We start from the raw sequence: 27,581 nt of genomic DNA, 5'->3' as shown, positions 1-27,581 counted from the left end.
TGTCATAAATGGGGCTGGGGATTTAGCTTAGCGGCATAAGTGTCTGCCTTGCAAGCAGGCAGTTGTGAGTTTGATTCCTGGTACCGATAAAAAGGAAAAAGACAAAAAAAAAATGCATTAAATCATGTCATAAATGTCAACAGAAGGAAAAGAAAGGAAAGAAAAAGAATAAGACGCAATAGGGGTGAGAGTTAAAGGAAGAAAAGGAAAGAGGAGAGAGAGAGAAAGGTAGATAATTTTTTTAGATTAAAAGAGACTAATAAAGCAAGTAAAGATAATGTTATCCCTAATGTTGCTGGATGAAAAACAAAATCCAACTACACAGGATAGTATTATGAAAACTGAGATTTGATTATAGATTATGTATGTTAGTTATTAGCATTCTACTGATGCTAAGTTTCTTGATAGTGGGAGCTGCATCTTGGTTATATAGAAGAATTCTCAGTGATAAAAGTAAATTATTAAGGAGTACAAATCTCATTATGTCTGCAACTCACTCTCAAATGCTGCAGCAGAAAGCAAAGGGGAAAAGATGGAAGAGGGAGGAAAGAAGGGAAATCATACAAAATAATACTGCATAATATTTTGTTTTCAGAAATTGAATGGAATAAAGTGTGAATCAAAAATTTTACATCAGACCAAACTGTGAACTTGCAACAAAATTATAGGAAACCAGTTTTCTGATATGCAAACAAAGTTTACCATATTACTGGAGGAGGAATTTTGCATTCAAATAGAGAATTTAACTTGTTATTTCACAAAATTATCTGATATACATTAAGTCATAAAAATTATAGTAAGATCTATAAAAGAAAAATAACAGACCAAATGACAGAATCACAATGTAGTAAAATTATCTAACTTAGTTCAAAAGGGAACTACTACTAAAAATCACAGCATTTCTTATCAGGAGTATTACAAACCAGAACCTAGGCAATGGGACTAAAATAACGATCTAAGGAAAATTCAGACTCTTGAACATATTAATACAAGCAAGTAAAAACAAGTGAAATAAATATCAACTCAAAGCACAGAAAATAAAAGTAAAGCAAAACAAGGAAGACATTAGTGAGTGAGGACCAGACAAGACCAACAAAAAAATACACAAGGAAGTTCTTTAATCAATGTAATTTTTTCCTAGGGAAACATACTACACATAAGGTCTAGGGATACAGGAAAATTTATTGAGCTTGTCTCTGTAGGAATGAAAAGATTAAACAAAATTAAATCATACAGATGAAAACAGAGAAAGTTAATGAAGTGCAACAGTCTAGGGTGACAGATGTAGCTCAGTAATAAATACTGGGCATATATGAGGCCCTGGTTTCAAATCTCAATACCATCAGAAAAAGCACCAGTCTCATGACTTCACCAAGACTTCAATAACCAGATACCTCCTGTATGAATCATTTTTATTTTCTATATTTACGCTGATTTTTAAATTTTTTCCATACTGGGAGTTGGACTCCAGGGTCTTTTCCCACGTGAGGTACACACCCAGCTCCTTTTGATTTTTTCATTCTGAGACAGGGTCTCACTAAATTCTATGTTCCCCAGACTGATCTTGAACTTGTGACTGTCTTACCTCGGTCTTCCAGTGTGGTGGTATTACAGCCATGAGTCAGCATGCCTATGTTACATGACATTTTGAGATCTAGGCAGGAGAATGTGCTTACAGATTCAAGACTGCCCCTCTTAGAGTGGCTAACTGCTCAGTTAATAATTTAACTGTGAGCAAGTTTCTCATCTGCAAACCAGTTAATGACTTCCTTTTTTCTGCACAAAAATTGAATAATTCCTCTTCCTTCAGTCAACCCAGGACTATGTTCCAGATAGCAAAGGACAGTCCCAATTTCTCAGACTCTTAAGGAATTATTTTTACTAGTCAAACACCCAAAACTGTTTATTCTGCCTTGCTTTACTTTTTCTTCAAAAAAAAAACAAAACAAAAAAACACACACATACACACACACACAAAGAACAACAACAAAAAAATCTGTAAAAGCTCTGGTTTAGGCTTTCCCCTATTTCTGCTCCTTGATAAAATCTAGTGCTTCCTTTGTGACATATCTCCCTACATTAGAAATTAAAGTAACATATTCTTTCAACTGCACTGACATCATGGAGTCACTCAGTCACCTGTATACATTAAACTCCATGGACACAAATGAGATAATCTCAAAATAACTAAACTATTCCAAATCAGAGGAATGAAAGAAAATTTCCAAACTCTGTTCAGGGAGCAAATAACAGAGTCTGATGAAGAATAAAAACACAGACCAAAATCACTCATAATTGTCAATGTAAAAATATGAAATAAAATATTTCAACGAACAGAATCAAATATAACCAACTGATAAGCATTTCAAATATTCAAATTAGTTCAATATAAGAAAATCCATTAATATAATCCATTATATTCACAAATATAAGGAAAGCACATGTATTCATCTTCATCATCCAGCAAAGGTCATTCAACAAAATTCAACATCCATTCTTACTTTAAAACAATCAGTAAAATATAAACTGGTTGTTCAGCTTTCTGAACTTTTAAAATTAATTATTAGTGCACTTTGCATATACTGTTTTTTGTAGCTGCTTTGTGGTATTGGGGACTGAACCCAGGGCTTTTGCTATATCTACTGCTCCTTATTTTTTAAGACAGAATCTCAATAGGTTGCTAAAATGTTCAGGTTGGGTCCAAACTTGTGATTCTTTTGCCTCAGACCCCCAGACGGCTAGGATTACAGGCATGTGCCACCATGTGTGGCTATCATACCCACTCTCCCTCCTACCTCTCAACCTCCCTTTTCTCCTTTTTCCTCTTCCTTAAGTTCCTCTTCTGCTTTCAGGTCTTTTTTTTCTCCACATATATAAGATATAAAACATTTTTTTGTGTCTGGCTTATTTCACATAACATGATATTCTCTAGTTCTACCCATTTTCCAATAAACGACTGAATGCTTCCTTTAAATTATACATGCATATTAGCCAAAAAGTCAGCCATTTATTTAATGTGGACATATCATATACATATATTATTGTGAAAGGGATAAAACACAATTATGAAAAGACAAATAGATTTAGTCAAATCAACTAGAGAAATAAAACTGTTAATATGATGGATATCTAGACAGCCCACAGACTCAGAAATAAACTAGTAAAATATAATAGAACTTGGTTAAATGGCAGGATGTAAAAGAGAAAAATCAAAAGCATACACACAAACACATATAGATACAATAGTCTCTTATATAATGGAAGGGAAGTCCATATTTACTTTGGCATAATGATGAAATACCTGAGAATAAACACAAAGAATGTGCATAACCACATGTAGTAGCTGATATATTGTGTCACTTTGAGAAGTCTAGAAGTTTAACGAAGTAACCCAGCAGCGCTGCATCCTGCTATGTAGGGGCCATGCTTTTAATACTAGGATGCTGTTCACTGCTTTGGGAAGTTTATAAGTTTAACTAAGTGATTCAGCAGGGAGCCAAGGTCCTTACTTTGTAAACATCCTAAACCTGTGCAAGAAGAGGGCATGGAGATGGTGTGGGTATAAAGGAACCCTCCCCCCGGATGGGTAGCCTGCACACCATAAGAGACAAATGAGGAAGGACTAATTGCTGGTTCTTTGGAGGAGCTGTCTTCACCTTTAGCTTGGAAATAGTCTCCTGGTCTCTGGTGCAGACTGTGTGGCTTCTCCTGGGACTCCTTAGCCTTCTGGGGTAGATTGCTTAGCACTCTGTCAGATCCATCAGCTTCCTGATACAGACTTGCAGGGAACACTACAGTGAGCTCTAGACCTTGGAGAGAAACCTCTGGTATGCAGCATGCAGACACCCTCTGCATTCTTCCTCAACCAATTCTGTGGGTATCATCCTTAGCTAACCTTGTAATTTCTTACATGTTTGTGTATCTTGTGTCTATTTCTCTAGTAAACCCTAATACACCACCTAAAAAAAAGCCTTTTTGGAAACATACCCCCTTTTCATGGATAAAACGATTCAACACAATGAAGACACTAACAATTAGTATTCTCAGTTTATTTAAATAATTAACTTCTAATAATTTTTTTAAAAAAAAATCAGCTGAGGGGCTGGGGATTTAGCTCAGTGGCATAAAGCGCCTGCCTTGCAAGCAGGCAGTCGTGAGTTCGATCCCTGATATCAATAAAAAGGAAAAGGACAAAAAAAAAAAAAAATCAGCTGGACAAGTTGATTCTAAAATGCATGTGGAAAAACATAAAAGCAAGAATACAAAAAAAAAAAAAAAACTCTGAAAAAGAAAAACGGCTTAATGGGTGTGGTGTGACACAGTATAACAGTATAAGTCTATGATTAAAATAGTGGTATTAGAGAATTAGAGATAAGATAAATTATTGACCCAGTGAAACATAAAAGAAAGCATAAAACAGGTCCAACTACATAGGGAAACTCTGTAAATTATTTACATGTCATATCAAATCATAGGGGAAAAGGTGTTCTTTTTTATAAAAGATTTTGGAGAAATGGTAATTTGAGGGACTAAGAAGATTGATTCTTCATAACCAACAGATGAATTTCAAATAGGCAAGATATTAAGTGGAAAAAAGTTAAATCATACAAGCACTAGGAGAAATACAAAATTTGACAAAAAAATACAGTGAACAAATTATTTTAAGACTTACTACTGTAAAAGACATACTATTGGTTAATCCTCTAACAAATACTCTCACTGCATACACACTCCTTCATTCTTGCATTTTTTTCTGAAGCAGTTCTGCAAGTACTCTTTTTGTGAGTTTTAGATGCACTGTTATGGTTGTTTCAGTGTTCTGAAGCAATTCAAAATGTTTATCTTTCATGGTCATTTTGACTTGCGGGAAGAGCCAGGAGTTGCGCAGGACCAGTTCCCATGAATAAGATGAGTGAGGACACACACAAATGTTTTCGGGAACCTGCCTTTCCATTAAATGGCACTCGGCAGTAGCATTTGCTGTATTTTTGACTATACCCAGTAAAGATATTCACAAAAGGAGTTCCAGAACTGCTTCAGAAAATGGCAAGAAAGACGCAGTGAGTGTGTTCACAGTGAAGCAGAGCAACCTGAGGAGCATCAATGGCACTGTGCCTTTTATTGTAATCATTTTCTAAAATTTACTTACCATATAATTTGATCATATCTTATAAGTGAATAATAGAAATTTCCAGTTGGAAATTAGGGAAGACTTTTAAATTTTTTATTTTTTATGACATAATAATTGTACTTAATTGTGGGGTTAGGTGTGACATTTGAATACATGTATATAATTTGTGGTGTTTACAATGTATATGATGTAAAGGTTTTCTAAAATGACAAAATATAAAAGCAATGAAAGAGATGGATATGCTTGATTAGGTAAAAACAGAAAGCTTTTGCATGGCAAAACGAAGATTTGCATAGAGAAGATAAAAATAAAGTCAAAGAAAAGAGCATATATCTTTAACTTACATGAAGATGTAAAAAAAAAATATCGAGAACAAAAGGACCAAAAACTAATTTGAAAGTACCAAAAAGTAATCATCTATTTCACAGAATAGAAGGCAAGCAAGTGGTATATATGTGTTATGTATGTATGTATGTCTCATAAGAGAAATATCACATAAACCCACAAAGACACCAATTTTCAGGTAACAAAAAAAAATCAAAAACAGGCTAATATATTCTTTTGGTAAAGTTATGGGACATAGGTATTCTCATTCCTCTGTTGATGGAATTGCAAAATGATATAGTCTTGATGAAGGGCACATCAACAAATCTTTAAATCCTGCAATTCAACACTGAAGAATCTACAAAGAAAAATACATGCACAGCTATTTGCTACAGCACTGTTTCTAATAGCAAAGCTTGTAAATAACTCATGAAAATGAAGATATTTACCTGTGAAGATTGATTTTGGCTGTCAGGATGTGCCTACGGGTTCCCTTAGATAACTGGTCAAATATGATCCTGGGTGTTTTTGAGATGCTTTTCCATAAGCCTAATATTTAAACTGGTAGAGATTTCCTTTTCTAAATGACAGTAGGCCTTATTCATTCACTTGAAGGCCTAAAAAGAACAAAAAGGCTGACACTCCCTTGAATGATTTAAAGAACTCTTCCAGCCTTACTGCTTTATCTCACCCTTCAGACCTTCAGACTTGTCAGGCTCCATGATTTTGTGAGCTAATTCTATATAATAAATCTCTATATAAATGTATTGCACACACATATACACAGACACACCACATGCTATTGCCTCTGTGTTCCTGGAAACCACTTATAGAATACCAAATGGCGTGATCCCCATGATACATTATTAAAAGATAAATCTTTAAATCTGAAAAAGAACCCAACTGTACAGCAAACTGATAATCTGACATACAGAAGAACTGTTTCAAGAGAATATTTTTACTTTCTGTAGTACCAGAGATTGAACGCAGGGCCTCCCACATGCTAAGCAAGTGCTCTACCACTAAACTACACCTTCGGCTCTTTATTCTTTACTTTTTATTTTGAGAAAAAAATCTTGCTACATATTTCCTATATTAGCCTCAAATGTGCAATCTTTCTGCCTCAGCCTCTTGACCATCTGGAACCCTGTTAAAATAAATTTTAAATACAATATGTATTTTAACATGTTAAGATATGTTCCAAAGCTAAAACAACTGCAACAATATCTTAAATTTCATTTCATAATTTAATTTTTAGGAGTTAAGACTGTTATTACAATTTTGAAGCCATTTACTTATAAATAAAGAATAAAATGTGTATGGAGAATTCCTACAGTGTAACACAAAACAGAAATATAAAACAAAGAAGTTAAAGGATAACACTTGTTGGAATGTTTGAATATAAATGTGGTATCTTGGGGATAGGATCCAAGTCTAAACACAAAATCGACTTATGTTTTATGTATATCTTATATATGTAGCTTGAATGTAACTGTAGGCATGAATTTTAATCTTTTGTGCTTTAAACAGTTTCATGGTGTGGAATTTTCCACTGGTGGTATCACATTAACACTCAAAAAAAAAATTCAGATTTGGATATGGGGAGTTGTGGGGTGTGTGTGTGCGCATGCATGCGTGAGTGTGTTTTCTAATTCTATTCCCAAAAAAAGTTGATAAAGGATACTCAGCAGGACTGCTATGGTTCAGCTCTTATTTTCTAAGCACTAATTTGTCTCACAAGAAAGTAGGACTTCCTGAAGAAACAGCTTGACTATCAGCTTGACTATAGGTCCTGTGTGGGGAAAGTTAAAATTCAGTAAGACACAAACTAGACAGAGAAAGTTCAAAGACAATGTCAGAATAAAGAAGCCAACTTTGACTTATTCCTATTGGCTAGATATGAAATTACACACACATACAAAAGAAAACAAACTGACTGGTAGACAAATAGAATACATAAAAATATTACAGGTGATATTCCAAAAATGTTTAAAAATTTTACTTGCCATAATTATAATTGACTATTACACACAAATTACTTATTATGAAAACTGGCAGTTATGTAAACTAAAAGACTTACACAGATATGTGTATCTTTAGTCTTTTTAAAAAACATGTAATCATTCCCTGTTTATAAAGGAAATTAGTTACAAAAGAATGTTGGCTAACAGATGTCGAAGAATAATCCAACTTAAAACCTGTTGTAAGCCCAAATGAAATATTTAATAGGCAGAAATCAACTTACTGTAAAGACTATTGAGAGATAAAATTGATTCCTAGCCCAAAATGTCAGTGTCAGTCTATAAATTACTAGTTAACTACAAAAAGAAAATACAAGTTTACAGTGGAAGAATGTAGTAGGTAACATCTTAACCAATGCTAATAATTCCCATGCCAAATGATGGACAACCTAACAGAATCGTAATAGGATGAAATATGAAATGTAGAGTTTCATCTAATAATTGTTCTTTTTTCAAAAATATTTGAACAACATCAATCCTTTAAATGGAATTTTCTGTTTCAAGGAATAAGAAATTGAAGAAGTAGCTAAATGATACCATAAGAAAGCAATCATATAAATTCTGAATGAAAGACATAAAACTAGTTTCGGATTCGGGTACAATCACATATACTCTCTTAGTTTTTCTCTAACTTGAAAAAGAACTGTGTGTAATCTAAAAAAAATCTATAAAGAAGTCATAAAAGCTGAAAACAGAAGTCTACAAGAATAGAATTGCAGAGATGGACAAGCCTTTCCTAAATGAAGCACACTCACAGTACCAATTGTGAAGTGGTATCCAAGCAGCAAAGGATCAAGCAGCTTCCAGAAAAGTGAGTGCCATTGCTGGTCTAGATGATAATTTACAGAGCCTTTAAAAGCTGTCTTTATGGCATGACAGACTGGAGACTTTAAGAAACCCAACTACAGAGATAATTTTCCCTATTCACATCCTGATTATCTCCCCTTCCATTACCGTATAGGTCTATTTACAAGTAGGTGAAGGTTAAGAATGGAACTAAAAAGCAGAAGTAAAGATCTATTTTCTTGGGCTTACATCCCAAGATTTTACAGGTGTGGTCCTGTAACACATACAGAACAAAATTCAATCACTCGCACAGTATTTGAAACCAGAAGTGAACTGAAACTAAACAGATAATCACGCTCTCAGTCAGCTCTACTACTGATCAGAACAAAGTGTTGTCTTGTATCCTACATGGCTAAGAAAACTCATGCCCCTTCTGAGGAAAAATAAAACATGACAACCACTTCTAACACAATGCCAGTATTTTAAGAAATTACCACATACTCAAGAAAGCAAGGAAAATAATCCACAGTAAAAAGAAAGCAGCCAAAAAACACCAGGCCTCCATATAAACCACGTTAAAATAAACATGTTTTATAAATTTGTTTAAATATAGGAAAATAAAACAAATAGTGGAGATACAGAGAACTTCAATAAAAACTGAAACTTGATGAGCCAAATAATTACTACACAAAACTAAAAGGGAGATGATAACTCATGACAGCTTTTTATTGGTACAAGTTTGTAGCACACAGTTTTTCTATTCCTTGTGAGGAATCGGTATGTGTACATACCGTATCTAATCCTTCTTTTCATTCCTTTTCTCTTATCTGCTCTCCCCACTGCATCCATCGTCTGAATCCCTTCCTTTTTTTGTGTGTGAGACGTGTTTGCAGTACATTATGTTTATACTACTTTGTGGAGTTGGTACCATGTATGTACCATGTCTTAATTTCTTTTTTAAAATTCTCTTTTTCTCCTTCCTCCATCTTTCTCTTGATCCCTTCCCATATGAGAAAAATCTACTGCCCTACTTTCTATTACCTATCATTTGCTCTTTATGTACAATGTGTGCTTCTCATATTAGAGAAACTATGAGATATTTACACTTTGTGTTTGTTTCACTTAATAGTATGGTCTCAAGGTACATACATTTTCCTATAAATGACTCAACTTTACCCTTCTTTGTGGCAGTGCAGTTCTCCATTGTGTTTAAATAACACGGTTTCTTTATCCATTCATCTGATGATGGACATACAGGCTGCTTCCCAGACTTAGCTGTTATAAACCTTGCTGCTAAAACGTGGGTACGTACATATCATTGCAATGTCCTATCTTTTAATTCTTTTGAGAAGATACCTAGAAGAATAGGTGGACCAAGTGGAGTTTCTGGTTTCAATTTGTTGAGGAATTTCCATACTGATTTCCACAGTGGTGCACCAGTTTACTCCCACCAACAGTGAAGAAGCTGCCCTCTCCCTGAGCCTTGCCAGCGTTTGTACTGTATTTGATTTCTTAATTAAGGCAACTTCATTGTTGCTTTAATCTCCACTTCTCTAATTGAGAAAGGAGGTAAGGTATGGCAAAGCTGGCTGGAGAAGTGGGACCTGCTAAATACAAGATCCCCAAACAGTGTCACATAATTCCCAGACCCCTACATATAAAACTTTCCATAGGTTTCTACAAGATGTAGATGACACGTAAAGATGTGGATACCACAGGGAGCCTACTACCATGACTCTTTTTTTTTTTTTTTTTTTTTGGTACCGGAGGAGATCGAACTCACAACCTTGTGTTTGCCAGGCAGACACTTATGCCACTGAGCTAAATCCCCAGCCCTCTATCGTGACTCTTTATGGGAGCCACTTGGTGCCTTCTAGACAGAGTGGACACTTTCATTTTTGCTTTTGTCTCTTTCTTGTTCATCCCAAGTTTATTCTGCAATGCCAGTTTCTCCCTTAGCCCTCCATCCCTCACTTTTCAAATAAACTTTCAGCACCATTTTTGGCTTGTCTTATTCACTTCTTTGTTCTAGGCAAGAAAGACCTAGAATACATTTAATTAGTGAGCTACTTCTAAGGGAACTACTCAGTAATATAATGGCCAGCGATGCTGAGCATTTCTTCATCTATTTGTTGGTCATTTGTACATCTTCTTCTGTGAAGCATCTATTTATTTCACTTTCCCATTTTCTGAATAGCTCTTTTACTTCTAGATGTCTAATTTTTGAGTACTTTATATATTGTAGATATTAGTCCTCTATTTGAGGAATAGTAGGAAAAATCTTTTTCCCATTCTGTATGTTGTCTTTTCACTCTATAAGTTGTCTCTTTTGCTGTGCAGAAGCTTTTTAATTTGATATGGTCTCATTTGTTGATTCTCAGTCCTATTTCCTGTGCAAACAGGGTTCTGATCAGAAAATCCTTGCCTATCCCTACGAGGTCAAGAGTTCTATTTTGCCTCTCGGCAGATCGTTTCTCTTCTACCATTTAATTCTTTTATTTATTCTGATTTTAGTTTAGTATATGGTGAGAAATAATGGGATTACACTCAATCTTCTGCATATGGACAGCCAGTTTTCCCTATGTTTTTGGCCTCTTTGTAAAGGACCAAATAGGTGAATGTGCTTGGGATTATTTCCGTCCCCTACATTCTCTTCCACCGACTCATACGTCTATTTTGTGCTACTACCATGTTGTATTTGTATTTAATCACTGTAGTTTTGTAATATAACTTCAAATCAGGATTGTGATTGCTTTGCTCTTGTTATGTAAGACTACATTTGCTATTTCTGGGTCTATTCTGATTCCATATAAATTTTAGGTTGTTTTCTTTAGTGCTGTGAGAAATGCTGTTGGTATTTTGACTACATTAGATCTGTATATCAATTCTGGAAGTGTGGCCATTTTGGCTAAGTTGGTTCTGGCTACCCATGAACGGGATATCTTTTCACTTATGCCCTCTTTGATTTCCCTTTTCCGAGTGTTCTAGTTTTCACCATAGAGGTATTTCATTACCTTTGGTTAGTTAACTTCTAAGTAGTTTTTCTCACTGTAATGTCAATTCCTCCTCCCCACCTTAATTTTTTTAGTGGGTTCATTATTAATGTATAGGAAAACTACTGATTTTTGTTTGTTGATTTTGTAACCCCCTATATTACTAAATTTGGTTATGAACTCTTAGAAGAGTTTTTTGGAGCTAGTGAAGGAAAGAAATTATAATGATTAGAGCAGAAATCAATAAAATTAAAACCACAAAGAACTAATGAATAGAGGAGTTGATTCTTCAAAAGAGTAAACAAAATAGACAAACTCTTAGCAGCTTTAACCAAAAAAAAAAAAAAAAAGAAAGAAAGAAAGAAAGAAAAAGGAAAAGAAGGACAGACCTACCTCAATGCAATTAGAAATGGAACAGGTGAAATCACAACTAAACCTAATCCTCACTTTCATACATTATAAAAACTCTGTCATTTCTGTTGTCAAAACATTCAATGACTTTCTGTTTCAGAAAAAAGCCAATGTCTTTACAATAGTTTACCAGATCCTACAAAATCCAGTTGTTTATTGTCTATTTTCTAGCAATCTCCCTCTCTCATTCAGCTCTAGCCCCATCTCATGCCATTTCCGAATCTGCACAGCATGCTTCTGCCAGAAGGCCTTTGGACTTTTTAGGGCTGAATGGCTGGCTTGCTGTTTCTTTTCATGTCTCCATATTATACCACTTCAGTGAAACCTTTTTTTCTCCATCTTACTTGCAATTATTTTTCCTTGATTTTTCTCACTAGTATATTCTTAATGTTCTATTTCTTACCTCTCACCCCACTATTGCGTGTGATTAAAAAAAAGCAAGGATTTTTAATATTTGGATGATTCTGTACTACTAGTATTTATAACACAATTGGTACAAAGTAGACACTTGTTAAATACTGCTTATAATGAGTAAATAAAAAAGCTACTATGGTTTGGATCTTAATTGTGTTAAGCAAGCTCACATGTGAAAAACTTGGTCCTTAGAAAGGTGCTACCAGAGATTATGGAACCTTTAGGAGGGAATCCTAGAGGTCAGTTTTTAGATTTTGGGGTGCATACCATCAAAAGAAACATCGAACCCCAGTCTCTTTTCTCTTTTTTTGTTCACTGGCTACAAGGTGAGCCATTTTGCTCTTTGGTGTACTCCTACCAGGTCCAGAAGCAATAAAGCCAATTGATTATGAACTGGAACCTCCAAAACTGTTAGCCAAAATAAATATTTTTTCTTTATAAGTTGATCATCTCAGATATGTGTGGATAGTAAGAGAAAACTAACAGGAGAACTAAGTTAAAAACACTGTCTCTGAATTAATTGTTAAATAAATGAAATATGAATTATGAATTTTAAAATGAGAAAATAAATTTTAATAAAAATAATAGGAATATAAACCTGACGCTGGCATAAATGTTCATGTAGAAACATAATGCTTGTTTTTTAGGTACTCATTTTTAAACTCAGTCACTACAAAAAACTTATAATTTTACTACATTAATTACTATCAGTAGTATTTCATTTTGATGTTATGAACAATAGAATTTAGGAGAAAATAAACATCCAAAATCAATATAAATGCTGAAATGTCTTGAATAATACATTACAAATTCAAAATTTTAAAACATTTTAAAAATTTTTTAAACTACTTATTTTAACTTGATTCCAAGTGTAAAGACTCATGGATGAAGTCAAGTATTAAATCTTTCATATTTTACTTATATTAATGCTTAGGGGTAGAAGTATATATAGTTTAATGGTAGAGAGGTTGTCTAGAATTTGAGAGACCCTAGGTTCAGTCTCTAGCACTAAAAAAGGAAAAAATGAAAAATATATATATACACACACACACTTATGAATATATGTACATTGTACACACGTGTTACTATTTAAATGTATAATGGAATTAAAGACATTTTCAAGAAATAAGCAAAATTAAATTTATGTCAAATAAAAATATTTTGATAAAGAATGAATTAATCTAGGGAATGTAAAGCAAGCAGGAAAAAGAGGTTATTTATTTATTTTTAAATTTTGTCCTTTTGAGACAGGGGCTCACTGTGCAGTTCTGCCTTGAGCTCACTTTGTAGCCCAAGCTGGTCTCAAACTCACAATGATCCTCTTGCCTCAGTCTCCCAAGTGCTGGGATTATAGACATGTACCACCACACCCAGCAAAAAATGAGGCTTTTTAAAAAGCATCATCTGTTGAAAAATATTTCTAGCTTACCATTTAAGTACAATGAGTTATATGCAGTATTACTTAGATGTATAAATCTAGAGAACACATCAGAAACCAGAAATGTTAGTTTCATAAAAATACTCACCTACAGCACCATTCAATGCGACCTTCACCCTCACAAGTTTTCGCCCAATGATTATCTGCCAAATTTTTCATTGCAACGGCATATTCACAAAGTGTTTCCTCATCTTCACAGTGTTCTCTCCAGATCTTATCAAAATCTCCCACTACAAGCAGAGTAAAAATGATTAAGCTAGCTAAATAACATTTGTAATTTCAGCAAACTCTAAAATAGTTTAAAGATAAGAAATTATGATGTGAAATGATGAAGTCTTAAAAACCCATTTTAAAAGTTCCTTTGAATAAAACAGACAGCATTTTAATTATGGCTTAATCATCAATTACACGAGTTTCAATAGATTTGAAAAGCTGAACATAACTGATAAAACACAGTTATGTGTATATATGAAATGAGCTTAGACTCAAGAACAGTAATTTTGTAACTTCCATTCTAAATATGAATCAGAGCCAGGAGTGGTGGCGCACACCTGTAATCCCAGCCCTTGAGGATGAGGCCAGAACATCACTGTGAGTTTGAGGCCAGCCCAGGCTACACAGTGAGTTCAAGGCAGCCTGGGGTATGCAGTAAGACCCTATCACAAAAAAACCCAGGTAAATTAAATAAGTAAGTAAGAGTTAGAAGTTCATAAAGCAAAAGAACACTGGTAGAAGACAACAGCCGAGCATTCAAGCATTAATTTTCCTCATACCACTACACAGTATGACCTCGAGGAGCAACGCTGAAACAGCTGAGTCTGCTTCTCAGCTGTTATTTCCTTGGATCACTACGTACTTATCAATTACCCTTATGTGTCAATATTTTCATTAATCACAATATATGTATAGTTACGGGGCTCTTAACGTGTTACACAGCAGACTGTCACTGAAATCAAGCAAACAAAATTTTTTCCAAATACTCAAATATAAGTCCTTTCATTTTAACAACACCTTTCAGATGTAAATACCAAGTCTCTAAACATAACTATAGAAAGTAGGTTTTAAACTGATGTATTGATTAATGGGGATTCACAACACTAAGTCTGATTTTATTCACCAGACTTGATGCTAAATGGTTCAATAAGTCAGATTTTGAAGGTTCTTTATCAATTGCTGAAATCAATGTCTTCAACTTTAGAAGGTCCTTTTTTAAACTTCAGTTCTACTGACTTACATAATATGCATATTATAAACAAATATGTAAATGTACTACACGTACTGCAAATACTAGTCAATCAAACCAAAGTTTTATGGTCAAATATATTTTAGAAAAGCTGTATGTAAACACAAATTTCTTTTCTGTAAAATATAGTTTAAATTCTATAGAAGGTATAATTTAAAACAAAGATCAGAGTATGGGCAGTTTATACTGCAACAGGAGTTAGGAAATGGCTAGAAAAACAAGCAAAGAAGAAAAATTAATGGTAGAGGCTGCATTAGGCAAGTTCTGCTGTAACTGAGAAGCACACACAATGCTTCTAAAATTGTGTACCTAAAGGATGGGAAGGTGGAGCATATAACAGTCTATCCTCAATTAACTGAGGAAAGTTAACCAACTTTTCTGTTCTACGCTGCCCTTAGACCTAGGCAGTGAATAAGGGGACATGCTCCTTGGGTTCCAGCACTGCTGGAGAAAGGCAGAACAGAAACGAAAGCAACACACATTTAAATCCAAATTTTGCCAGGGTTGGTAACTGAGTTCTCAGTCTATCTATGCCAGCTGAGGACAAAAGGATGTTATATGGGGCACTATTGGCGATTATTACTAATTCTTGAAGTCCTTAGCATGTTATTTGTATACTTTGAAACACCATCTACTCTGTAATTGTCTACTGGCTAAGACATGTAAAGACGATTGTAAATACACATAAACCTACTGCCCTGTACCTTTTTAGATGACCTTTGTTTTTTCACACTCAGTATTTAAAACCGTTTAAATACTGTTCTGTGGAGTTTAAAAGGCTACTGTCTGTTCCACTAATGTTTTAAGGAAGAATTCAAATTTTGTCCATAGGTTTATTCAATTAAACTTTTGACAACTTCAATTTTACTGTTTTCACTAACAGTATAGTCTGCAGACTCTCAAAGTGATGACACTAAAAAGAAGTGACTATTGTTAAGAGTATAGTATATGTGTATATATAAAGAGAATAAGCTATGTGTTTCTACATATTTTCCACTCTATCAACAGATATGCCAAAAAACTCTGTAAAACACTACAGAGAATAAAGTTAATAAGCAGGTATAAAAATCAAAAGGAGAAAAATATATGTAAATATAATGTAGTAATATTGCTATAAAAACAAACAAGAACCTGATATGTTTCCTATGCCACGTGTAAGGCACCCTAAAACAAGAATGAACTGGGATAAAGAGATGCATTAACAGAATTTGAAAAATACACACTTCAAGAAACTGTGTGGCCTCTCCTAAGAGAGAGGCACATTATGTCCTGCATCTGAGAACATTTACATTTCTCTTGAAGGAGTAGAAACCCATGCATTTGTGAGTTTATAGTAAATTCCCTCTTGGGTCTTGAAACTAGAATTTTTAATTAATGTATTTATTCAGCAGAAATGTATCAAAACTCAAATACTAAGTACTGCAAGTATTACACATCTAGTGGTTACAAAGTTGAACAAAAAACAGTTGCCTTTTAGTTACAAGATACTGCCACTTTCTGGAATACTTTGAAAGCTTTAGCAAGGTATTATATTCAATAAATGAAGTCACTAAACAGTACACAATGAGAAAAAACAGGCTTTTATACTACTGAAAAATAATGTGTTTAACCATTAACTAGCGTATTTTCAAAGTATATAATTTGGTTTGTGAAAGCCAAAAACAGTTAAGTTTAACAATGTCCAAAATACATACACAAATTTCTTCTGTTGACTTGGTGGTCAAACAGCATACACCAAAAATTGTTAAAACTTGATTTTAAAGATTTGAGACCATTTTGTTAACACAATTTGACCACGCCAGAAGAGGAAACTTGCAACCCAATGTCAAAATGACAATACTTTTCATTATCAAAAGGCAAATCAGGAACTAGAACTGTCTGAAAGATCTAGTGAATACAAGTGTTTATTCAAATTCAATGTCCAAATTTGCAATGAATTAACAATTAGCTTTATTATTTATTTTAATATTGTAGCATTTATGAATAACTAAAAATTACTGTGATTAATGACCCATTTCTTACATGCATCCTACAAAAAACGAATGTGTCAGAGAGAGAAAATATGACTATCTCAACTAAGCATATTTACCCAACTATAGAAAATTCAAAAATTACTTTTTTTTTTTTTTTTATCTTTTTCCTTTTTATCAGTACCGGGAATCGAACTCACGACTACTCACTTGCAAGGCAGGCGCTTATGCCGCTGAGCTAAATCCCCAGCCCCTAAAAATTACTTTTAGCAAATTCAATTAAAATACCTTATGTCCTGCAGCCTAATTTGACATTAACAGTTAACAAACATTACATGATCAAATTAAATTACAAGAAGGAATTAGTAATCACTTGTTCAATACAGTTTTAAAATTCACTTATAGTGGGCCAGGGATTTAGCTCAGTGGTATAACTGCTGCCTGGCAAGCACAAGGTTATGAGTTCAATCCCCGGTACCAAAAAAAATTTTTTTAAAAATTAAAAAAATTAAATTTGGCTTAGTCTAATTTGTTCTATAACATTCTAGAACAAAATTCACATTAACATGAGTCCTATTTATTGTATTCCCTTCATAATCATATTTTTAAAACAAAACAAAAAGCTAGTTCACAATTTTAAATATCAGTCATGCCAATTTGCTAAACCAAATTCATGACGGAAATCAATGAACAACATTATTCTGAATCTTGGTTTTACATCAAGATAATACTGTGATTATTGACCAAATTGACCTTAAAGATTATAAGTTACAATAAAGACTACGAAGTTGTCTATAAAAAGAGAGTAAAAACTAAGGAAGAACAAATCACATTCATTTAAAAATTTATATTTTAGTAGTATTGTGATTATTTATAAATACTTTGACTAAAACTACCTTTATAAAACCAAGCACAGTAAGAGAAATTAAGGAGCCACCCAATTTTTGCCCTTCCCAGTCTCCTCAAGATATATTCCATGACAGTTATAAAATCAAATAAACCAAAAGGATCCCTAAACTATCTCTTTAGAATTAATACTACCTTTATTTTAAAGTAAGCCTTCTCCTGACATCTGGAACAGCAGATTCTCTTTCCTTTTAAACTGAATTCACTTCTAGAGTGTTTATCCGCCTCCCTTTTGATCATTTTATAATTCCCTCATGCATGCCTATCATCCTTATGGTACTATGTCATTCATTCATGCACATTGTCTCCTAAAATCAGGCATGATTTTCTCACTAGAAAGTGTAAACTGATGCAGGATATAATACCACAGGCCTGGCATCTCGGCATTCTGAGAGGCTGAAGCAGGACAGTAAATTTAAGCACAGGCTGGAAAATGTAGCAACTTATCGAGATCCTGTCTCAGAACAAAAAATAGAAAAGGATTGGAGATGTAGTCCAGTGCAAAGGCCCTAGATTCTATCTCCAGGACTAAAAAAGGGTGAGAAGATGAGGACAAGGAAGAAAGAAAAGGAGAAGAAAAAGGCATAAATTTTGAAAGGCTACCTTTGACTTTTAATGTATGAATTATAGAAATTAATCACAGTGCCCTGCGATGGGCAACAAAATATTTACATTTGCACCATATTCCAAATATATAAACATCAAAAAAATAAGGTAACCAAATAATTTCTATAGTAAAATCCCATCTACACATAGGTGTCAATAAATCATAGTGAGTCAAAAGCAATAAAATTTGCATATTTCCAAATACTGTTTTCAAAATAAGACAAAAGAGAAAAACAAATCAAAGTCATTTTTCTGAAGACTACATGGTAAGTTGATTAAAACTTACAAACAACTTTCACTTTGTATTATCATCAAAAGAAAAACTTGCAACTAAAGGTATGATCACATCTACACTATTAAGTTTTTTGATAATGTATGTAAATCTTTTTGGAAAAGCTATAAGGAAAAGCGGTTGGCAATCACACTACATAAGGAGTTACTTATAAGGGAAAAGAGTAAACAAATTATGCTGATGTTCATACATTTTTACACACTGGGCCCGTCTAATATTTAGAAGTACATTAAAAACAGTATTTTCTCAATAACTGTTCTAATTCAGAAATTTAGCACATCTACATCCGTGACCAATGTAACATAAGAATAGTATTTACCAATTATATATTTGATAAGGGGCTAATACCCACTTGAAACCGTACAACAGCAAAAATTCAAATAATCTAATTAAAACTGAATAAATGACTTGAATAGACAATCTTCCAAAAAAAGACACATAAAATGTACATAAAAGTACATAAAAATGTATCCAACATCACCAGTTTTCAGGAAAACAAAAATCAGAACTACAATACGAGGGCTACCATTAAAAAGATTACAAGTCCTGGAGACAAAATAAAGGAAAGCGTATACATAGTACTGGGTGGTACAGACACAGGCATTATGGAAAACAACATAAGAGATGCCTCAAAAAATTAAAAATTAAACTATCACATGACCCAGCAACTCTTCTGAGTAAATATCCAAAGAAAATAAAGTACTGTAAATATGCCAAAAAGAATTGTGCACACCTACAGCATTACAGCACTACTCACCTTACAATATGGAAGCAACCTAAGTGTCCATTGTGGATGAATGGATGACAATACAACATTATTCCATAATGGGAATGAACTTGGAGGTCCTTATGCTAAGAAATACGTACCAGGCATGGAAATACAAATAGGACATAGCACTTATATATGGAATTTAAAATAGTAGATATTATACAAATACAAAGAAGTGATTGTCAGGGTTTGAGCAAGCAAGGAAGAAATAGGTAGATAATGGACAAAGGTTATGAACTTTAAGTTATAAACTAATTATGCTCTAAAGAACTAGCATATATTACTAGATACAATATGTACACTTGCAATTTGTTAAAGACTACTCACATAAGGCAACTATGTTAGGTGATACATATTAATCAGTTACACTATAGAAATCATTACATAAGGCATATTCCTATCAAAATACTAAGTTTTACACCTCAGATAATATTGTTTGCCAATAGTCCCTCAAAAAATATGCCCTAATTCTTGGCATTAGGTTAGCCTTATAAGTCATGACATGAAAGATTAAAAATGCAGTACTGAGTTTTTAAATAATGCAATGCAAAGAAAATATACTATATACCTTTATGTACAAAATTCTGAAAATGGAGATGAATCTGTAGCAACCAGAGGGAGGCAGGACACAGTAAAGACACTGCAAAGAAGCATGAGAAAATGGAAAGAAATGTCTGTATCTGGATTGTGGTAACGATTTCACAGGTGCATAAATCTGTCAAAACTCTTAGAATTACATACTTTACACTTTAAATGGATATACTCTACTATATATGAAATATATCTCAATAAATTTAAATTTTAAAAATTACATGCATGAACATGTAACAAAAATTGCATGCATACAAAAAATTACATGCCATGAGATGTTACAAAATGAGAATTTTATTTCAATAAATTTCAGGACCATCAAGTTCTCTAAAGAACAACCCTCCCCAATATGTGAGTATCATAAATATGCCCTCAACTTTTAGAAACTCACAATAATTGATTTTTGACATGAGCATATGTCATAAGTGGGCCCCAGACGCTTTATCTGTAGATGATCAGATCACCAAACTCAAGTTCAAAGAAACTTTAAAGGTAATTTTCTCAAACATGAGGTATATTAGCCACTTTCCCATCCGTGGGACAAATTACCCAACATCTACAACTTAAAGGAAGTGAGGTTTCATTTTGGGTCATAATTCCTATAGGTTAAGCCCACGGTTATCTCTAGTCTAAGGCAAAAATGGCCTGGCAGAATGGCTATGGAATAGTTACCAGAAGCAAGAGAGGAAAGAGAAGACATACTTTCAAGTCTAACAGGCCCTACTTTAGAAGGTAGACTTTTCAGGAACCATGTTAGATCTAAATCATAACATGGGTTAAGTAAAGAAATTCATAACTGGTGGAAACAAACTGAGCTTACATTTCAAGACACTAAAACTTGAAGTGTTCAAAGTTATGCTGCTAACCACTAAACCACCTTGCCTCTCTTCATGAGTTTTTAATTTATAAAGTTTCAAACATGAACAAAGGTTGGCACTAGAACCAAAAACAATGACTCTACTAACCATAAATAGTTGGTCAGTCAAATGGAGTTATTTAATTTCTGTAACTGCACTGTTAAGATTTCTGGTAGTGAGTCTCAGCTCTGGCTGCCATTTCTAACTCCACAGTCATTTATTTAACTGATTTGGAACAGGAATAGATCATTTAGTCTAATGCCAGGCCCCCAAGCCCTTGATGAATTAATTCACTACATATCCATGACTCAAAACTAGTAATATATGATAAGGATGTAAATGCAAATGCCTAGTGAAATAATACACAGAGTGGTGAGGCTTGGGACAAACTCAAGCCAATTATAATTAAAAAAACAAAAAATGGATGGGTTACACTTAATACCTATAACACAATTTGGCTTATGGTTTATCTTCTATGTTTGGATCAACCTTTTATTATAAACATTTCTATGATTAAAAAACTCTAAATATAAAAGTCTTGAAAGCATCTTACAGAGGAGATAGAGTCAAAAGGACCAATGTCATCAACATCGATTAGTCGTTTGTTAAAATTAATTATATAGAATGTGTGTATGCTACACATATAACTTAGAGCAATACTGAATTTTCAAACAAAAGGGCTTACAGAGCAGCCTTTGGAAACTCTAATTATGGATACTCAGATGTTCCTTTAAAGGTTATTATAGGCCATACTGGCCATTTACTCTAAACAACCTTGTTTTATCTGTGAATTTAGGATATAAACAAAGCTACAAAACACAAAATTATTACCATATTTTAATGTCAATAAACACAGACATACACATTATACCCATAACCCTGTCTGTTCTCATGTTTCTGTGGACTACCAAATTTTTAAAAATTAGATTAAGTCTGTGGGTATACAGAAGGATAGAGAGACACATGAATGATGAAGCAAGTACAGATGAATATTAACTTAGATACATGAATGTGTGTTGCATTCTTTGAACTTCTCTGAATGTCTGGAAATTCTCATAAGTAGAGTGTTGCAGAAAGAAAAGTACTTCAGACAATTTCTACAACATAAGTATAGAGAGCAAAAAAATGGGAATTTGGGAGCTGGACAGACGTAGATTACAATTCCAGTTCCTCTCTTATTAATTTGAAATTTAAATCATTAAAAAAATTATGTGATTAACTTCCAGGATATCACTACATCTAATTTAAAGATGAATACTTTTTTGGATTTTTAAAGACAAAGAAAATCAGTTTTAAAACAAGATAATAAAAAGGAAACAATAGTTAATATGTTGTGTACTGTTATCTTTTAGTTACTCAGAATACAAGATATTGGCATTTAATTATCCAAACAATATTAGCACAAACCTTTCTTTTTCAATGAACTAAGAGAAATTAGTAGTATAACTATCTTAATTATAATTATATAATATATATATTTTGCTTTTCCCTTCCTTCTTTTCTCCATTTTCCCATCCTAGTTTCTCTTTCTTTTTAATGCTTCTTCTCATTTTACAATAAGATGAACATTTTTAGAAAATTCATGTGAATCTGGGATAGAGATAAGGAATGCTGCCCAGGAGCCATTCAATTCCTTATGCTAGCTTGAAAGACAGGATAGCAACAAGTAACACCTCTATTATTATACTACTTGATAAAGGTTAGGATCTATTGCTTTTGATAATTACCAAGAGATAATAAAAATAAATGCTTTAAATGTACAAACTGTTAATAAAAAAGGCAAGTTTTAATCCAGTCGATCATTAAAATTTGAACAATATATGAAATTGCTCTTGCAAACACTATAAAAATACAGCTTGTTATACTTTAGATCTAAAATGTTCCCTAAACACTCTCATGCGTTCACAGGTAGAAGGTTGGTAAGGTGAGTGGATCATGAATGCATCGGTGGATTAATCCCGGCAGTGTGTATTTTCTAGGTTTGTCCGCTCTGTCTCTGCTTCTTGGCTGCAATGAGCTGAGAAGCTGTCCTCCACTACGCTGTTTCTGTCTTAGAGTCAGCCTTATAGCCAGACAACTACTGACTGAACCCGTTGACACCATGAGCCCAAGTAAACCTTTACTCTTTCAATTGCAGGTATCAAGTACTTTGTCTCAATGATGGAAAAGAGATTAATTCAAAGCTGAATGGGCCTATTTGAATTTATTTCAGCTAGACATGGTAAACAATCTTTAGATCTATAACAGAAAAGATTTATTCACACACAAATTTTTCTAAGTTGACAAACACAATGCAGGGAGAGAAGGACAGGATTAATATAATGAATTTGCCTTAATCATTTAGATAAATGTAGATATACCATTTCCACTATAGAAATGGTACCAAATGGAAATATGAAAATATGTATCATAAATACCAATAGAAACACTTAAAGATAGTTAACTATAAGAATATGGTGCATTATGCAGTACTACTACTCATAAAGAATAAACTTAAAAGTCATTTTATAGGAAAACGGATGCATCTCAAGACCAAAATGTTAAGTGAACCAGACACACAAACTTAAATATCACATGGTTTTTCTCATAGGAGACACCCAAAATAGAAATAAACAACAAATTAAAAGAGAAAGGCAGTAGGAAAACATATCTTTCTCAAATGGGAAAGGGGATCAAGAGATGGAGGAAGAGGGGAGGTATGGAAGCTGAAAGAGATGAAAAAAAAGAATCATGATGTGTTATGTACGTGTGTCAACAACCCATGAGAAATGTGATCGTTAGGCTATAAACATGGCCTAATATAAATAAATAAATGAATAAATAAACAACAATAGTGCAGCACGAATGCTGTTTTGAAAAATTAATTAGTTATCCCAACTGATGCTTTATTTCCATATATACAGTACTTTTATTACAGAAATTAAGTATTTCATGGGCACATGAGCAATGAATTTTTGGGGGTGGGGGGGTGGGAACCAGGGATGGAACTCACCTTGTGCTTGCCAGGCAGGCACTTGCATCAGTGAGCCAAATCCCCAGTCCCAATGAGTAAGGAATGAATACAAAATACAATTACAGCTCTCAGGACACATTCTTTAGCATCAACATGTCTTGTTTTTCTAATGAAAACCTTAGTTACAGGTCTATCACGAAGTGGTTCAACAGTCACCTGCATTAGAATCACATTAAGATTATTAAATATGTAGATTCTTAGGCTCTTATCATGAATTCATTAGATTGTTTTTTGGGAGCCTAGGAAGCAACATTTAAAAATTTTTCCACTAGATTCTGAAATTAAAAGTAAGATATATTTGATTCTGAAATACAAAGTAAGATATATTTAGAGCACTATAGAAATACAACATACAAAATAATACTACATTTAAGCCAACAGACTGGGAATCTTTAAAAATAAAAGCAAACCACTATTTTCTTACAATGTTGTAATAAACATACTTTTGCCTTTTCTTGAAGACTTTAGGATGTCACTTTGAGCATCTTTATCCTAAATGAAGTGTAAATAGCACTTGGAGTAATTCTACTGTTAACACCAAATACAGAAGCAATTCAGTTCCTTGGTAGTATGCCTTGTGTTCTGTGAAGACTCCACTTTCGCCTTTCAACCGCTAATTACTAGTATCTTACAAGGATCTGTCATTACATGTATCATTATGCTGAACAGTTCATCTAATCTCAAAACAATCTCCACACAGAGGGCTTCCAAACGAAACATTCCAAACTAAACCATTGCCTCTGTCCCTCTAACAAGCCAACTTACTGCCTCCTCGTTCTGTCCAACCCCATCCCTATTCAAACAAGGTATTTCCAAACTGGATTCTAAGGGCTACTATTTACATTTTCCAGTCAACAAATCTTGGCCCTACCGTTGTCTCTTTCTTTTTACTTTCATCAAAACTGTTTACTTGTCTTTCTCTACTTTCATGAATACTACTGCTATTTACAATTATCAACTCTAGATCACTTTCATATAAAAGCTTCCTAATCAGCTCCTTTACCATATAAAGATCCCTTCTACTACAATTTATAGTACTTGAGCTCAGTGTTGCCTAACTGTCCAGCGCATACTCTATGAAGCTTTTTAGATACAGATGCTGGTGTTCTAAATGTTCTAAAAATGATAATGACATGCAATCTTGGCTAAAACAAAGGATTTGTTTTGGTTTTTAGTATTATCTTCTGAAACATAAAAAGACTTCTAAAACATACTTTAAGACGCTTCATGATAACAAAAGCAAACAGCTAAAGTACGTCGCACATCTACCACGTGCCCTTCATTGAACTGACTGCATCAACATTCCTTTATCTTTTAGTGTTCCTGATTACTCAGCTTTTTTCCCCACTGCTGGAATGGCAGTTAAAATTTCCCCAGGACAAAGTTAGCTAGAATTTCTGTGGTGTCTTTACCTTATTTATTTTACCGAGCAGGCAAATATTCTATCATAAATGTTGTCTGATTCTGTATCAGAATGCGTGTGACTTGGAAAAGCAAAAAAATAAAATAGCAAAATCTCACTTGAAAAATAGTGAAACAAAGAGAACCTGTATGAAGTTTCACAGAGTCACAGTATATATACAAAGCAGCTATACTGAATGGACACAATGGGAAGAAAACTCAGGCTGTTCAAATAAAACCAGTCTGTTATCCTAATTTTTAAGTTTCAAAATTTCATTTCAGAAAAAACACCCACATTACATCCATTTACTCATTTTAGACATATAGGCTTCAGTTCAAAATTATTTCTAGTTCACAGGTTTTTTCCCCTTCAATTACTTTATGTTTCTTACAGAATAATGATTCAGAATTAGATACTTTTAGCTTATCTTAAACAAATATATACTTTCAGCTTATCCTAAACAATTAGTTCACCTTTTGTCTTAAACTATGAAGACAAATTTGAGTAATCAGTAAGTATTAATTATTGAAACTAGGCCATTTAGTCTCTGACACTAAAATATCGCTCACATCTGGTAAACTTTGTGAAATTTTTTTTTTCCTGGACCTAATCTTCAGAAACACCCTATCCTATGTTTTCTGTTTCCCTATCAATAAACTTTAATCATTATTTTATAGTACTATCATTATTACTAATGGTGTCAAAAAATTACCTATAATTCTTTAACTTTGAAAACATTACTGTTAACAGGTTGAGTACGTGTATTTTTATTTCTTTGACTGATTTACAACCTTCCTGGGTTTACAGGGTAAACTTCTATTCTGTTTTGTTATGTATAATAAGGAAATTTAGAGACTAAATAAATTGGTGAAATGTTCTGAAGTAAAGAAATATGCAGGATACAAGTAAAAAATCAAAATTAAATGGAGAGTATACTTTTATTACTGAGAACTGCACCCTCTTATTTTTTTTTTTTTTGGAATTTTTACATAACCTCTTTTATATCTGACAAAAAAAGTTTTTATGCATCAGATTATAAAAAAATCATATAAAGACAACTCAAAATACAAATGCCTCTAGTTCAGTTCTCAATTAGACATGTACTTATCAGGCACAAACAATGAAATCTCTGTTTGGAAAATAAAACCAGTTGTTTCTTCTTAATAAGCTGTCTATAATTCTTAGGATATATTTAAAATAAGTTTGGCTTATGAGGACATAAAATTTTAAAATTATGCTTAGCAAAGACAGAATACATGTAAGTGCAAAATCATTCCTAAAAGAAGGTCTTCAAATGGCTGACTCCAGAACATTCCTTTTCTCATCACCATCGTTGGGCATTTCTCTAGCATTTTCTTTTAGTAAGTACTTGAGATAATGCAGTATTGCCTTAAACACTGGCCTATACCTCCAGTTTTTGCTTTAGCTTTATACAAACTGGCATAAATTGGTATAAGATCTTTACTCTGTGACACAGAACAAGCAGCATAATATCGTAAGGACAGAACGATAAAGAACCACATTAAACCTACACACTAGTTTATAACCCTATTCACTGCTCCTCACCATCAACACAGATTGAAACAGTGAAATCTTTCCTGTCACAAGAAAAAAAAAATCTCATTTTCACTCTTCCTTCTGCTTCATTTTCAATTCTAAAACCAGGGATAAGGGGAGGGAGAATCTTATTCTTCAACCCCACAGTCCTCACTCAAATTCACTATTCAGTGACTGCTTTGCCATCTTCCTTCTGCCTCGATTTCCTCCCTACTATCCCAGCCTGAAAAATTTGTACCTCACATAGCCACAACTAAGCTAATCATGTCCATCCTGTGGATCAACCATGCCCATCAATTTATATACTTGTCTCTAATCTAGATTCTAGAACTATTTCCCCTTGCATTCTAACATTCAAAATCATCAACATTAAGCTTGAAAATGGGAAGGAAAATCTATCATCCCCATAAAATATGTATAGTGCTAATGATGAACTACCTGACCTTCAAGCAAGTTATTTTAATATATTCAAGACTCAGTTTACTCATCTGTAAAAAGGAGTTAGTTTACATCACTAGCCCAAAATTGGCCGATAAATTTAGAGGACCTAATGACAGAGATTCTGAAACTATAGACAATGTGCAGGAATTTTCTGAGACACACAAATGACTACATTGATCAGCCACGTTTCGAGAGCTGATAATAGATGCTAAAGATATTTTTTAGTCTTATATCCCAAAATTCTAAGGTGCAATTTTCACTGTATTTTCTGGTAAGAAGACTGTTATAAAATATTACATTTTCCATTGGTACAACAGTTCAGGTATGTTACTGATTAAACAGGCTTTTGCAGATTAACTTATTACTTAAGCACCATTTGTATTATCCTATGATTTGCAAGTGAACTTGTAAAATAT

At 33.5% G+C, this 27,581-nt stretch overlaps 1 protein-coding gene across 2 annotated transcripts in view; it reads right to left on the bottom strand.

The window, feature by feature from the left end:
• The window catches only part of Bmt2 (base methyltransferase of 25S rRNA 2 homolog), a 75,013-nt gene that overhangs the window by 45,128 nt on the left and 2,304 nt on the right, over positions 1-27,581 (bottom strand). Inside the window, exons 2-3 of one of the 2 annotated variants that reach the window (XM_063242062.1) lie at positions 19,873-19,944; positions 13,607-13,748 (exon numbers count right to left, since the gene is read on the bottom strand). In XM_063242062.1, coding sequence (XP_063098132.1) covers positions 13,607-13,748; positions 19,873-19,944 — 214 coding nt within the window. The remainder of the gene's footprint in view (positions 1-13,606; positions 13,749-19,872; positions 19,945-27,581) is intronic. The other variant, XM_023567312.2, reaches the window with a different exon arrangement.

The sequence above is a fragment of the Cavia porcellus genome, unplaced genomic scaffold (assembly GCF_034190915.1).
Source record: "Cavia porcellus strain 051 isolate PalLab524CR breed Dunkin Hartley unplaced genomic scaffold, mCavPor4.1 scaffold_2, whole genome shotgun sequence".
NCBI lineage: Eukaryota > Metazoa > Chordata > Mammalia > Rodentia > Caviidae > Cavia > Cavia porcellus.
The sequence above is the reverse complement of the archived record's forward strand: the minus strand, read 5'-3'. Positions and strand labels throughout refer to the sequence as shown.